The sequence below is a fragment of the Perca flavescens genome, chromosome 16, assembly GCF_004354835.1.
Source record: "Perca flavescens isolate YP-PL-M2 chromosome 16, PFLA_1.0, whole genome shotgun sequence".
Taxonomy (NCBI): Eukaryota; Metazoa; Chordata; class Actinopteri; order Perciformes; family Percidae; genus Perca; species Perca flavescens.
In genome coordinates this window covers 7,434,361-7,447,813 of record NC_041346.1, presented here as the reverse complement: position 1 = coordinate 7,447,813, position 13,453 = coordinate 7,434,361, and the positions used below count along the sequence as shown (strand labels likewise).

Below are 13,453 nucleotides of genomic sequence, written 5' to 3'. Positions count from 1 at the left end.
GGCCCAAAAGCTGAAACGTGGTCATAGCCTACTACCAGCTTAATAAGCATTTCAGTCAAGAGTAGCCAGTTCGATCTTCTTGTGTTCATCATAACATTATGAAACTTTATATGGGCAAATTTTCATTTTTCTGAATTTATTGTGCATTAAGATGTGAAGCCATGACCCACAGTAAATAATGGAGTTTTGGATATTACAGCAGTACATGGCAAAGGTCAATCCTCGTTTTAGCTGGATTTAAGCAGTCCTGTGTTACTATACTACTATACTAGATTAAATGTAGGCATTGGTGGTCACAGGCAACTCAAACCAATTAATAAATGACTAATCCACAAAAACAACAGTGTCGTTATGAAATCCTACACCCACAGCAAACCTTGGAACCTCATTTGAACCTGCAGAGAGGTATGCTGGCAGTAAAATATCCCTTGCACAACAGAAGCTTGTAACTGTGCCACTAGAAGCATCAATAAAGGCTGACCGCCTCTCTGACGCTCAGTCATCGTTACTTTCGTGACAGCTATCATCTGTGCTTGGGTGATTTTTTTTCAGTTATACTTTGAAGCTGATCAGCAGTAGCGTCATGAATCTGTGGCTCAGCAGTTATTTTCTGGTAGCGGGGCTGTTTCTGAGCAGCTCGGCCCTGACGCCTGAAGAATGCCAACCCTTGGTCAAGCCTTTGCTTCTGATTGAACCCTCAATGGTAAACCTTCGTCGTTCTACTGCCTTGGTCTTTGGGTTTGTGTATTAGGCATTAGCATCGAGGCATTATTCAGCGTTTGGGAAAATTCTTCCAAAGTTTGTGCCTCTCAAGGATCAGCATCACATTTGAGTCAGAGCTAAGCATGCGTTTATCTTAAAGATAAATAAATGCATGATAAGAAATATGTAAACCCTTGCACAATAAAAAAAAACATTTGAACAAATTTCCCAAGATGTAACTCTGTTTTTAATCCAGGTAGCGACTGGCTACCATTATTGTTTGTTTTAAAAGATTTTTAGCGTGCAGTGGACAAAACTTTTTTCATTCAAATAGTTGAGTGTTTGAGGATTCTGGAAATACTGTTAGAACAGTAGTAGGCTTTTGTTAAACCAGGTTTAAAATAATATGTATCCAACACACAACCATTTTGTTTTCTTATATGTGTTCAATTTGAAACTTTGCCTCCAGGTTTTTAAAGATGTGAGGACCTGTCATCTCAGCAGCTAACAGCCCAGCTGCTAAGGTGACTGGCTAAGTGTCAGCAGCCCCTAATGCTGGCTCTGATGTCTCTATTGTACTGACACTACCTTTGCCCCAAAACTCTTTCAGTTAGTTCTAGGTACCTTTTGAAATTGTTGGTACTTTTGCCCTTATCCCAAAGTTTCAATAGCTATATAAATATTTATGTCGCTTGTGACTAAATTACTTCATGTTTTTGTATGCAGATATATGGCTGGTGGAGCACTCTTGCGGGTTACGTTGATGGTGAAGGATTTGATGCCATTCAGAATGCAACAGAGAGCACCTGGGTGAATGTGACTCAATCACCATCCAGCCCAAATGTAGTTGTTTTATCTGAGAAGAACAAGATGTGAGTTGATGACTGTACAAATACACAACATAATAATGTATGCAAATTATAATTAAGAAAACATTTGAGGGAAGAAAATACATATTTAACATTGTTAAATAAGTGCTAAATAAGTGCTAAAAGTGATCACTTTTCCTGCTTACGTCCATTATTCGTCATTTATTCTATATGCGGCTCCTGGCTCACTTATTTCTTAATAATAACATCCAGTTACACCACTATGCAGATGATACTCAGTTATTATCACTAAAACCTTTTGAATCAGCCTAAGTGTAGTATGGATCGACAACGGTTAATTTACAGAATAGTTGCTGCGCCACTGGAGGTTAAGCTGGCTGTCTCACCTTCCAGTTTCTTTGTGTTTATGTTCTAAACTCTGGTTGCTTCGAGGAACAGCAACCTAGCTAGCAAGCTAACGTTACATGCTGAAAATGGAAAGTTTTGAAGAAAAATTTGGATGGTCCAACCAGGCAGGCCTGCTTGGTTCTTTTGGTGAACGGTTGCATAGATTTACAACAAATATGTTTAGGGCATTGACCATACTGGTCCGAACATAAGACAACCCTGATTATAAGGAAAAATACTTTTTGAAGACCAAATCTTGTTTTTATAAAGAAAAATAATTTTATTTGAAAATAATTCTAATAAAAACACATTGAATAAAACAAGGTAGGCTGTTGTTTTTAACATCTTTTAAATATTTTTTTTTTTTAAAAGAAAGTGTCACATTTAAATTAATGGTAAATATTTCCAAGGCATTCAGCTGAATGACTGCTCTGGTAATGGGCATCCCATAATTTAATTTTTTAAGACACGCAATCGCACACTCTCCTGTCAATCTCTTGGAAGCGGCCGCTTTGATGACCATGATAAGATTTTCTGTTTGTATTTAGATGGCGTATTGTTTTACTTCCGTTTTAACTTCCGACTTTTAGGCTTTTTTTGTAGCTGGTTATACAATTTGTTGCATGTAAATATGAATGTGGATAACAGTGATATTGAGATGCTAGCTACAGTTACAATGCTAGTGATGAATTGGCAAAAACACGTTTTATTTATTTTACTCACGGCTTTGTTCTAACGCCGCTGTGCGCTCCCTCACTTCAGTCACTATCTTGCTTGATCATACAAAGTTACAGTGCTTTTGGGCGGTCGTTGAGGCTCTGTCTAAAACTCTGCCATTTCGACTAGCTGTTTGTAACATTAAAATAAAATGGATTATGGGTCATTTAATTTCTATAGTTATAGTTGACTTTACCAGTTGACTTCTCTATTGGCTGTTGAAACAGGTGACGTCCCTTACGTTCTAAAAACAGCCTCTGTGACTTGAACAGCTGAAAGTCTAGACCCCAAAGATAAGAGGACCCCAATTTTTCAGACGTATTTCCAGGAAGAAAACAAACGTTGTATATTCGGACCAATATTGAGTAAACAATCCTAACTTAAGGTCCACTAACTAGCCTTTTCCAAACTTTTCAAAGTCATTCAGTATTCATTCAAGTGAAGAAATCTAACTTTTTAAGACAACATGGATAAGAAAGTCATAAAACAGCTCTGTCAGAATATGAACTCACCTTTTCCTCTTGTTGTTTTCCTCAGAAATGGAACATGTGTGGACCTAGCTTTGAATTTAACCATTGATGGCAACACTGCATCAGGGTCAGGTAAGCTACCCTATCAAACACAATACTGTTTCTACATGCTTGTTAGTCCTATTGGTCCTATTGAGAATCCAGCAGTTCAGATAATTTTGCCTTCAGATGCGTATAGTCTTTCAATTAGTGATGCCCAAAAAGGCTTCATGAACCATTGGTTGTATTTGTTGATCTGTATGGTGTTAATCTGCATGTAATGCCAATGCTGCAGTGACGGAGCAGTTTGAAAATCAGCAAAGTTTCCCATTAATCTTTCACCCTGCTCCTGCTCTAAGTTGAGGGAAGTTAAATTCTTCCAACCTTTTAGCGGTCCAATCAAATGCAAAGTGTGTGATTTAGCGCTCAAATATTCTGTTTCTCTAGAAAGTACATCACAGTACAGACGCTAAAGGTGCTCCAATGTACATTTTACTGGGACTTTAAACTGTTCTGACTTTGTTTCTGTCCTCAGTGGGCGACATGGTCTTTTCGAAATTCCAATTTCTGCCGAGCTGTGACGGATGTTTCATCTTGAGCGTCAACACCACCGCCAGAAACCTCGACAAGTTATTCCAGCAATTAAACATCAACATGGACGTTACAGGGGAGGAGGTCAACATTCGTGCCATTTATTTGATAGGTAGGATTGAACGAGCCTGAGAGAAAATAACATTTTATGACTAAAATACTCATTTATTTTTGTTATGTTTCCAGGCAGAGAGTCCACCGTGAAGGACTCTGAACTGGAACATTTCAAGCAGCAGGCGAGCTGCCTCGGCTTCTCCAGAGAACCAGACTTCATCTACGACCCCAAGAATGGTGCTACACCTTTTAAAGCTGTCTGATTAAATAATGAAATTAAGATGCTTGATGTCAGACATAACTGATTTTTTTTCCTCTCTCTCTGCAGGATTCTGTGCTTAAGGCGAGGGTATGACGTTTCGACCAACTTTTATAACTATTTTAAACTATAGGCTAACTCAGGAAGTCAAGAGACAAAAAGTGACTCAAAATATTAAATGTCTCGTCCATATTTTGGGATTCATAGTCTAATAAAATGGTATAACACAAAGGTTCTCAAGCTGTGACTGTGTGAGCTAAAGATCCTGTGTGAGGTGAAAGGGACAGGTGCATGCAGGTATTTTAACAACAGGAAGTGTTGGAGCTGCATCTGTGACGCACATAGCTTTTTACACTTTACAGACTGATTGCTTTAACCTAGGGTGACCAAACGTCCTCTTTTGCCCGGACATGTCCACTTTTTACCTACTGTCCGGGGCTTCCGGAGCGGTTTTATAAATTCATTAAAATGTCCGGTTTTCACTGTTTTCCATGGGACTATTAAGTGTGTACTTAAATTGACTGGCACTTTGCTCAACACAATGCTACGGTAGGCTACTTTGTTGTGTGACGTAATTTCCGAGAGGCTGCCTTGTGAGCGGCTCTGCGACGCGCACATACACAGGGACCAGGGCAGACATCGGAGCAGCATTACACACAAAATGCCGAAGCGTTTCCTGCTAAAGATTTCCCACCGTGGTCAGAAAACACAGGGGAGACACTTTGTTTCTCTCACTATGACTCTAGAGTCGGTAGGACTCGCTCGCTGTCACTCTCACTTCTCCCCCCGCTCTATATTACCCACTCCCCACACACAAACACACACACACACACACACACGCCGTCTCGACGCACACACTAGCGCACAAGTATAAACATCAGGCCACTTACAACCATAAAACAAGACTAGTGCAGCTTCACAGTTGAACTGCAAAAAAAACTGTCCCACGTACCGTCCTGGTCGGGACCGGACAAGTGGGAGGCGGAGTGCACCGTGTGCAAAGCTGGCACATATGTTTCAGTGTCTTTATTATTTATGTTATTACATTGAAAAGGTATTAAGAGATATTTTGTTCAATCAATCAATCAAAATTTATTTATTTAGCACTTTACAAAACCAGCAGGTATCCAAAGTGCTTAACATCAGAAACACATGTCATACAATACAAAGAATGAAGATAGAAAACAGTAAAATCAGAAAAGGTTACACAGAAACAAAATAATGAAATTGTCACACCACTGCTATGTATTAAAGGCCAGACAGAAGAGATACGTTTTGAGTTTGGACCTAAGAAGAGCTACATCCGTGATAGTGCAAATATCGGGGTAATTTGTTCCAGAGTCTCGGGGCAGCAACTGCAAAAGCCTGATCACCCCAACGTTTATACCTTGACCTCGGCACTTCTAAAACTCGCTGATTTGAAGAATGCAATGAACGGTCGTGCTCCCGCAAAGTTAAAATTTCAGACAAATACTCCGGGGCCAGACCATTTAAGGCCTTAAAAGCAAACAACAAAATCTTAAAATCTATTCTAAAACACACAGGGAGCCAATGTAGAGTGTGGAGAACGGGAGTAATATGTGCACGTCTAGGTGTATTTGTTACAAAGTGAGCAGCAGCATTTTCTACAAGTTACAAACGTGAGATGGAGGTTTGATTCAGACCAATATAAAGAGCATTACAGTAATCCAATCTTAAACTGATAAGAGCATGGATCGCCTTTTCTAGATCATGCCTGTTCAGGGAAGGCTTAACTTTAGCCAGGAGATGAAGCTGGAAAAAGCTCATTCTAACAACATTACTGATCTGTTTGTCAAATTAATGCTGCAATCAAAAGTAACCCCCAAGTTTTTGACAGATGACCTAATATAGGATGCCAGAGCTCCCAGATTCAAAGCTGGACCATCTTGCATGGCTGAAGCACTGAAAATAATACACTCCGTTTTATCTTCATTCAATTTAAGAAAGTTTTCTGAAAGCCACAACTTAATATCAGCGATACAACTAAGCAGGGAATGTAGTGCAACACTGTCATTAGCTTTCATAGGCAAATAGATTTGCAAATCATCTGCGTAACAATGAAATGACAGGTTATGCTTTCCTATAATAAAGGCAACATGTTCACTAACCTCTGAGAATCACCACTGTCTGGATTTGTCTCGAGGCCAGGCTGAGTGTCCTCTTTCTTGGAAATCAAAATATGGTCACCCTACTTTAACCAAAAATCATACACCTTCTTGGAGTCACAACTACGTCAAATCAGAACACACACGCATAAAAGAAACATTTTTAGATTTATTTATCCAAGGATAAATGAATAACTCTAAGTTAGTTAAGGCTTGGATTAGTGTCATCAGTTACGGTTAATGTAACAAAAAAGGGAAGCCCTTAGAACAGTGGTTAGACGGTTGACTTATCTGAGGTGCCCTGCTATGATTTCGACACTTAAAAAAAAAAGAAATTAATAGTTTATTAATTAGCAGCCTGAACTTTTTGATCACAAGGAAAAAAGTTGTTTAAAATACTTTGGAAAATTATTATTCCAAGAAGAATTTACATTTGGGGTAAATGGGAACAAACATGCATACACACTGATAGTGTCCTTGTACTAATAAAGTGTGCAGTAAATGTGGAAAGTTTCCCTGAAAACATTCTTTCATTTATTGTTTACATGATGAGCTTGAGTGTAGTACTCAAGTAGTCTAAATTCTGAATGGCTTCCATGCATACACGCAGCCTTATATAGAAAGTCATGATAGAACTGTCTTACATGTTCCTTCTTCTCTTGTAATGTACAAACTATAGAAAAAAATGAATGGAAAGGACATTTCACTAGTACAAAACAAAATTTCAATAGCAGTTATTTGTCATGATCACAACACACGTCAGTGGGGGCCGTAAAGGGGTGACTGTCCTACCCTGAAAAACTCTCCCAAAAGTTGTTTGTACAAGCAGCAATTACGACCTAAATTTACATTTCAGGGTCGGTTGGGGCGGTGGATTGGTCAAACAAGCACAGGACTTTCGCCCAGAAGACTGGGGTTTAAGGATAAAAGTAAACAGTGAGTTATTTTTTAACTTAAAGTTCTCGTTCAGCATCACGTGCGTAACATTCAGGAAGTGAAGTAACGTCTGATGTTAACCCAAACCATGGCCTATTACTAAACTTAACTAAGTAGTGCCTAAACATAATCCACCCGCAACCATTTCGCAATGTTAAAGAATGGTTTAAAATTGCGAACTTTACGTTCAAAACTGCAACCAAACAGTTTTGTTCTCTGGTTTAGATATGACGTTGTATTAATGCCAATGCTAGGGGCGCTAATTTATGAAAACACTCCTGTGGGTTGTATTTGTGGGTAGGAACAAATAAACCATATTGTCGTTGGTTTGGAGAACTTGTTGGTAAATTCTGTTGCAGCTGGCTGAGACTGACTGGATGAAGACTCTCACTTCCCAACAATGTACACTACCAGTCAAAAGTTTGGGGTCACTTAGAAATTTCCATTCCACTCCATTACAGACAGAATACCAGCTGAGATCAGTTGCATTTTTTTTTTTTTTTAATCAGGGCAGCAGTTTTCAGATTACATTATGTGCTTACATAATTGCAAAAGGGTTCTCAAATGTTGTACAAAGAAGTGGCTGATCTTTAATGCAATATCTACAGTGCCCCATTATCAGCAACCATTCATCCAATGTTCCAAAGGCACATTCTGTTTACTAATCTGATATCATTTTAAAAGGCTAACTGAGAAAACACTGGAGAACCAGTAGCTGAAGAGACAACCTCTGCCCAGGTTGAATTAGTACAAAGTGGTACAAGGTAACTGGAACAGACACTTGAATTCTGGGAATCAAATCGGTGGCAGCTGGAAGCAAATGGTTGATACACTGATAACTTTGACAAACACAACAGATTTTATTTTAAAGAAGTATTCAGCTGCCTTCAAGTCTAACTCAAGAGATTTTTTATTTTTTTAGGTATAATACAATCGCTGGTTTTGTCACACCTTGACTATAGTGCAAAACGTCTAGCTCTTCTCTTCACTGTTGATCCAGGGTATGTTTCGAGGGCATGCATGATGTTCTCTCCAGCTGAAAGTTGGAGACAGATTTTTAAGCAATCTTCTCATCTTCTTTCGTAACATCTGTACTCTGGCCAGGCCCAAAAGCTGAAACATGGTCATAGCCTACTACCAGCTTAATAAGCATTTCAGTCTAGAGTAGCCAGTCCTTGTGTTCATCATACCATTAAGAAACTTTATTTGGGCAAATTTTTGTTTTTCTGAATTTATTGTGCATTATGATGAGAAGCCATGATCCACAGTAAATAATGGAGTTTTGGATATTACAGAAGTATTTGGCAAAGGTCAATCCTAGTTTTAGCTGGATTTAAGCAGTCCTGTGTTGGACTATATTCAATGTAGGCATTGGTGGTCACAGGCAACTCACACAAATCAGTAAATAATTAACCCACAAAAACAACAGTGTCGTTATGAAATCCTACACCCACAGAAAACCTTGGAACCCCATTTGAACCTGCAGAGAGGTATGCTGGCAGTGAAATATCGCTTTCATAACAGGAACTTGTAACTGTGCCACTAGCAGCATCAATAACGCTCAGTCATCGTTACTTTCGTGACAGCTATCATCTGTGCTTGGGTGATTTTTTTCAGTTATACTTTGAAGCTGATCAGCAGTAGCGTCATGAATCTGTGGCTCAGCAGTTATTTTCTGGTAGCGGGGCTGTTTCTGAGCAGCTCGGCCCTGACGCCTGAAGAATGCCAACCCTTGGTCAAGCCTTTGCTTCTGATTGAACCCTCAATGGTAAGCCTTCATCGTTCTACTGCCTTGGTCTTTGGGTTTGTGTATTAGGCATTAGCATTGAGGCATTTCTCTTAAAGATAAATATATGCATGATAAGAAATACATATTTAAACCCTTAAAATATTTTAACCAATTTCCCAAGATGTAACTCCGTTTTTAATCCAGGTAGTCACTGGTTACCATTTTTGTTTGGTTGAAAAAAAGATTTTTAGCATGCAGTGGACAAAACTTTTTTCATCCAGATGGTTGAGTGTTTGAGGATTCTGGAAATACTGTTAGAACAGTAGTAGGCTATTGTTAAACCAGGTTTTTCAAACATCCCCACATATATATCCAACACACAACCATTTTGTTTTCTAATAGATAGATAGATAGTCTTTATTGTCCCATAGGGAAAATCATTTCCACACATCTTCCTCTTCTTTCCATAGCACAGCAACACATAAAACATACAACACATATACAAAAACATCACATTAAGACACCCATATATAGAGATATCAAATGTGCGAACTTTGCAAGGCAACTGAGATGGTGGTTATAGCATTATAGTTAATGTGTTCAATTTGAAACTGCCTCCCGGTTTTGAAGATGTGAGGACCTATCATCTCAGTTCTAGGTACCTTTTGACATTTTTGATACTTTTGCCCTCATCCTTAAGTTTCAATAGCTATGTAAATATTTATGTCACTTGTGACTAAATTACTTCATGTTTGTGTGCAGATGTATGGCAGGTGGAGCACTCTTGCGGGTTACGTTGATGGTGAAGGATTTAATGCCATTCTGAAGGCAACAGAGAGTGTCTCGGTGAATGTCACTCAATCACCATCCAGCCCAAATGTAGTTGTTATATCTGAGAAGGACAAGATGTGAGTTGATGACTGTACAAATACACAACATAATGTATAGTAATTATAATTAAGAAAACATTTGAGGGAAGAAAACACATATTTAACACTGTTAAACAAGTGCTAAAGGTGATCACTTTTCCTTCTTACATCCATTCATCTTTTTTTTCTATATGCGGCTCCTGGCTCACTTATTTCCTAATAATAACATCCAGTTACACCACTATGCAGATGATACTCCGTTATTATCACTAAAACCTTTTGAATCAGCCTAAATGTAGTCTGGATCGACGACAGTTCATTTAAAGTATAGTTGCTGCGCCGCTGGAGGTTAAGCTGGGTGTCTCACTTCCAGTTTCTTTGTGTTTACGCTCTAAACTCCAACCGGGATCCTTCAAGCTGGCAAGCTCTAGTTACATGCTGAAAATGTAAAGTTTTGAAGAAAAATTTGGATGGTCCAACGAGGCAGGCCTGCTTGGTTCTTTCGGTGAATGGTTGTAAAGATTTACAACAAATACATTTAGGGCATTTACCGTATTGGTGCGAATATTAGACAACCCCCACTCTTTAAAGACTCATTTTTGGAAAAATACTTTTTGAAGACCAAATCTTGTTTTTATAAAGAAAATAATTGTATTTGAAAATAATTCTAATAAAAACACATTGAATAAAACAAGGTAGGCTGTTGTTTTTAAGACAACATGGATAAGAAAGTCATAAAACAGCTCTGTCAGAATATGAACTCACCTTTTCCTCTTGTTGTTTTCCTCAGAAATGGAACATGTGTGGACCTAGCTTTGAATTTAACCATTGATGGCAACACTGCATCAGGGTCAGTTAAGATACCCTATCAAAAACAATACTGTTTCTACATGTTTATTAGTCCTGTTGGTCAGAGAATCCAGCAGGGCAGATCATGTTGCCTTCAGATGCTTATAGTCTTTCAATTAGTGATGCCCAAAAAGGCTTCATGAACCATTGGTTGTATTTGTTGATCTGCATGGTGTTAATCTGCATATACTGGCAGTGCTGCAGTGACAGAGCAGTTTAAAAATCATTAAAGTTTCCCCTTTCATCCTGCTCCTGCTCTAAGTTGAGGGAAGTTTGTGTTGAGCCAATGCCAACAGCCCTCAGAACTGGCCTAAACTCTTCCCACTTTTTAGCTGTCCAATCAAATGTGAAGTGTGTGATTTACAGCTCAAATATTCTGTTTCTCTAGAAAATGCGTCACAGTAAAGACGCAAAAGGTGCTCCAACGTACATTTTACTAGGGCTTTAAGCTTTTCTGACTTTGTTTCTGTCCTCAGTGGGCGACATGCTCTTTTCGGAACTCCACATTCTGCCGAGCTGTGACGGATGTTTCATCTTGAACGTCAACACCACCGTCAGAAACCTCAACATGTTATTTCAGCAATTAAACATCAACATGGACGTTACAGTGGGCGAGGTCAACATTCGTGCCATTTATTTGATAGGTAGGAATGAATGAGCCTGAGAGAAAATAACATTTAATATCTAAAATACTCATTTATTTTTGCTATGTTTACAGGCAAAGAGACCACGCTGAAGGACTCTGAACTGGAACATTTCAAGCAGCAGGCGAGCTGCCTCGGCTTCTCCAGAGAACCAGACTTCATCTACGACCCCAAGAATGGTGCTACACCTTTTACACCTGATTAAATAATGAAATTAAGATGCTTGATGTCAGACAGAACTGATTTTTTTCTCTCAATCTCTCTCTCTCTCTCTGCAGGATTCTGTGCTTAAGGCGAGGGCATGAAGTTTCTTTTATATAGGCTAACTGACTAACTGAAGTCAAGAGACAAAAAGTGACTCAAAACATCCATCGTCTGGTCCGTAGTTTGGGATTCATAGTCTAATAAAATGGTATAACACAAAGGTTCTCAAGCTGTGACTGTGTGAGCTAAAGATACTGTGTGAGGTGAAAGGGACAGGTGCATGCAGGTACTTTAAAAACAGGAAGTGTTGGAGCTGCATCTGTGACGCACATAGCTTTTTAACTTTAAATCAAAAACTTTAATTTGCTTTAACCAAAAATCATACACCTTCTTGTGGTCACAACTCAGTCAAATCAGAACACACGTATAAAAGAAACATTTTTTAGATTCATTTATCCAAGGATAAATGAATAAATCTCAGTTAGTTAAGGCTTGGATTAGTGTCACCAGTTACTGTTAATGTAACAAAAAAAGGGAAGCCCTTAGAACAGTGGTTGGACAGTTGACTTATCTGAGGTGCCCTGCTATGATTTTGACACTTTAAAAAAATACATATAGCAGTTTAGTAATTAGCAGCCTGACTTTTTTGATCACGGGGAAGAAAAAAATTCTAAAAATTCTAAAATGCTTTGGAAAATTATTAATCCTAGAAGAATTTACATTTGGGGTAAATGGGAACAAACATGCATACACACTGGTAGTGTCCTTGTACTAATAAAGTGTGCAGTAAATGTGGAAAGTTTCCCTGAAACCATTCTTTCCTTTATTGTTTACATGATGATCTTGAGTGTAGTTCTCTGTCTAAATTCTGAATGGCTTCCATGCATACACGCAGCCTTATATAGAAAGTCATGATAGAACTGTCTTACATGTTCCTTCTTCTCTTGTTATGTACAAACTCTAGAAATAAAATGGATAGAAAAGGACATTGAGCTGTTTTTTGTGGGGTAAGAACGAGGAATTGTTAGAGCCAGCAGCAGCGGCTTAGCCGGACCGGGAGTGTCCTCTCTATTCATTTTTATTTCTATGGAACGTACTTGTGCTGAGCTTTCCAGGCTCAAACTCTGCTGCGATGTCTTTGTAAATGCGTTCAATGTTATTGTTGATGGGAACAGTCAAAGTGAGTTATGCTGATGGTCTGAAGTACCAACCTCTCAGAAATTCAGACTGGGTAAAAACTGGTGTAGACTGCTTGTATTTAAATATTTACAAGGTCTGGTTACTGGTGAGGGGTCTGCAAATGTCAGGGATACCAAAGAAACGTACCAAGGTACTGAAAAGCTACTGAACTGCTTTGGCAGTGTCTCCTTTAGGGGAATACATTTTGTTAATAAATATTAAAGTTTTGCAATACGTATTCTTGCATTGTCGGACCTGTCTCGACAGCGCTGTGGAGTAAGGTCTAGCTACACCACACATACAATCTGGGATAGGAGGAAGAAAAGAAAAACGCTCTGGGTTGTTTGCATTTCTTTAAACCAATCACAATGCTAGCTCAAAGTTTGGTGCTGTTTCCTGAAGCGAAGAGTTTGAGAACGGCAACACAGAGAGAGCAGACGATGAGGGACAGAGGTCAGGCTTTATCTTAAATATGTGCTTTTGTTGATCCAGACCAAGCAAACATTCATATTAATCAGGCAGTTCTACTTGTTTAGATATACACAAACTGAGTTGGCTAAATGAGCAGAAATGATCCTCGCTCACTGCAAAAAAACATTCATTTTGTTGCCTTTTATAGTGCTTAAAGTCCATTTTAATGTAGGTCCCATGGCATGACAATTTCACTTTGAGGTTTTTTATCATTAATATGAGTTCCCCCAGCCTGTCTATGGTCCCCCAGTGGCTAGAAATGGTGATAGGTGTAAACCGAGCCCTGGGTATCCTGCTCTGCCTTTGAGAAAATGAAAGCTCTGCTGTATGCACCATATTGACTGCTGCATAAGGATGATGCTCACTTCCTGTCGGCTAAACTCAACTGCTCCGTCCC

At 38.9% G+C, this 13,453-nt stretch overlaps 2 protein-coding genes across 2 annotated transcripts; both read left to right on the top strand.

The window, feature by feature from the left end:
* Positions 1–453: 453 nt before the first annotated feature.
* On the top strand, positions 454–4,284 carry LOC114571440 (uncharacterized). The gene is made up of 6 exons (XM_028602372.1): positions 454–703; positions 1,429–1,574; positions 3,174–3,238; positions 3,681–3,848; positions 3,923–4,027; positions 4,119–4,284. Exons 1-6 carry the CDS (start codon positions 584–586, stop codon positions 4,130–4,132), a joined length of 618 nt encoding a protein of 205 aa, XP_028458173.1. The 5' UTR covers positions 454–583; the 3' UTR covers positions 4,133–4,284.
* Positions 4,285–8,744: 4,460 nt separating this feature from the next.
* Positions 8,745–11,568, top strand: LOC114571296 (uncharacterized). The gene is made up of 7 exons (XM_028602181.1): positions 8,745–8,879; positions 9,603–9,748; positions 10,500–10,559; positions 10,947–10,984; positions 11,035–11,202; positions 11,277–11,381; positions 11,481–11,568. Exons 1-7 carry the CDS (start codon positions 8,760–8,762, stop codon positions 11,492–11,494), a joined length of 651 nt encoding a protein of 216 aa, XP_028457982.1. The 5' UTR covers positions 8,745–8,759; the 3' UTR covers positions 11,495–11,568.
* Positions 11,569–13,453: the final 1,885 nt, after the last annotated feature.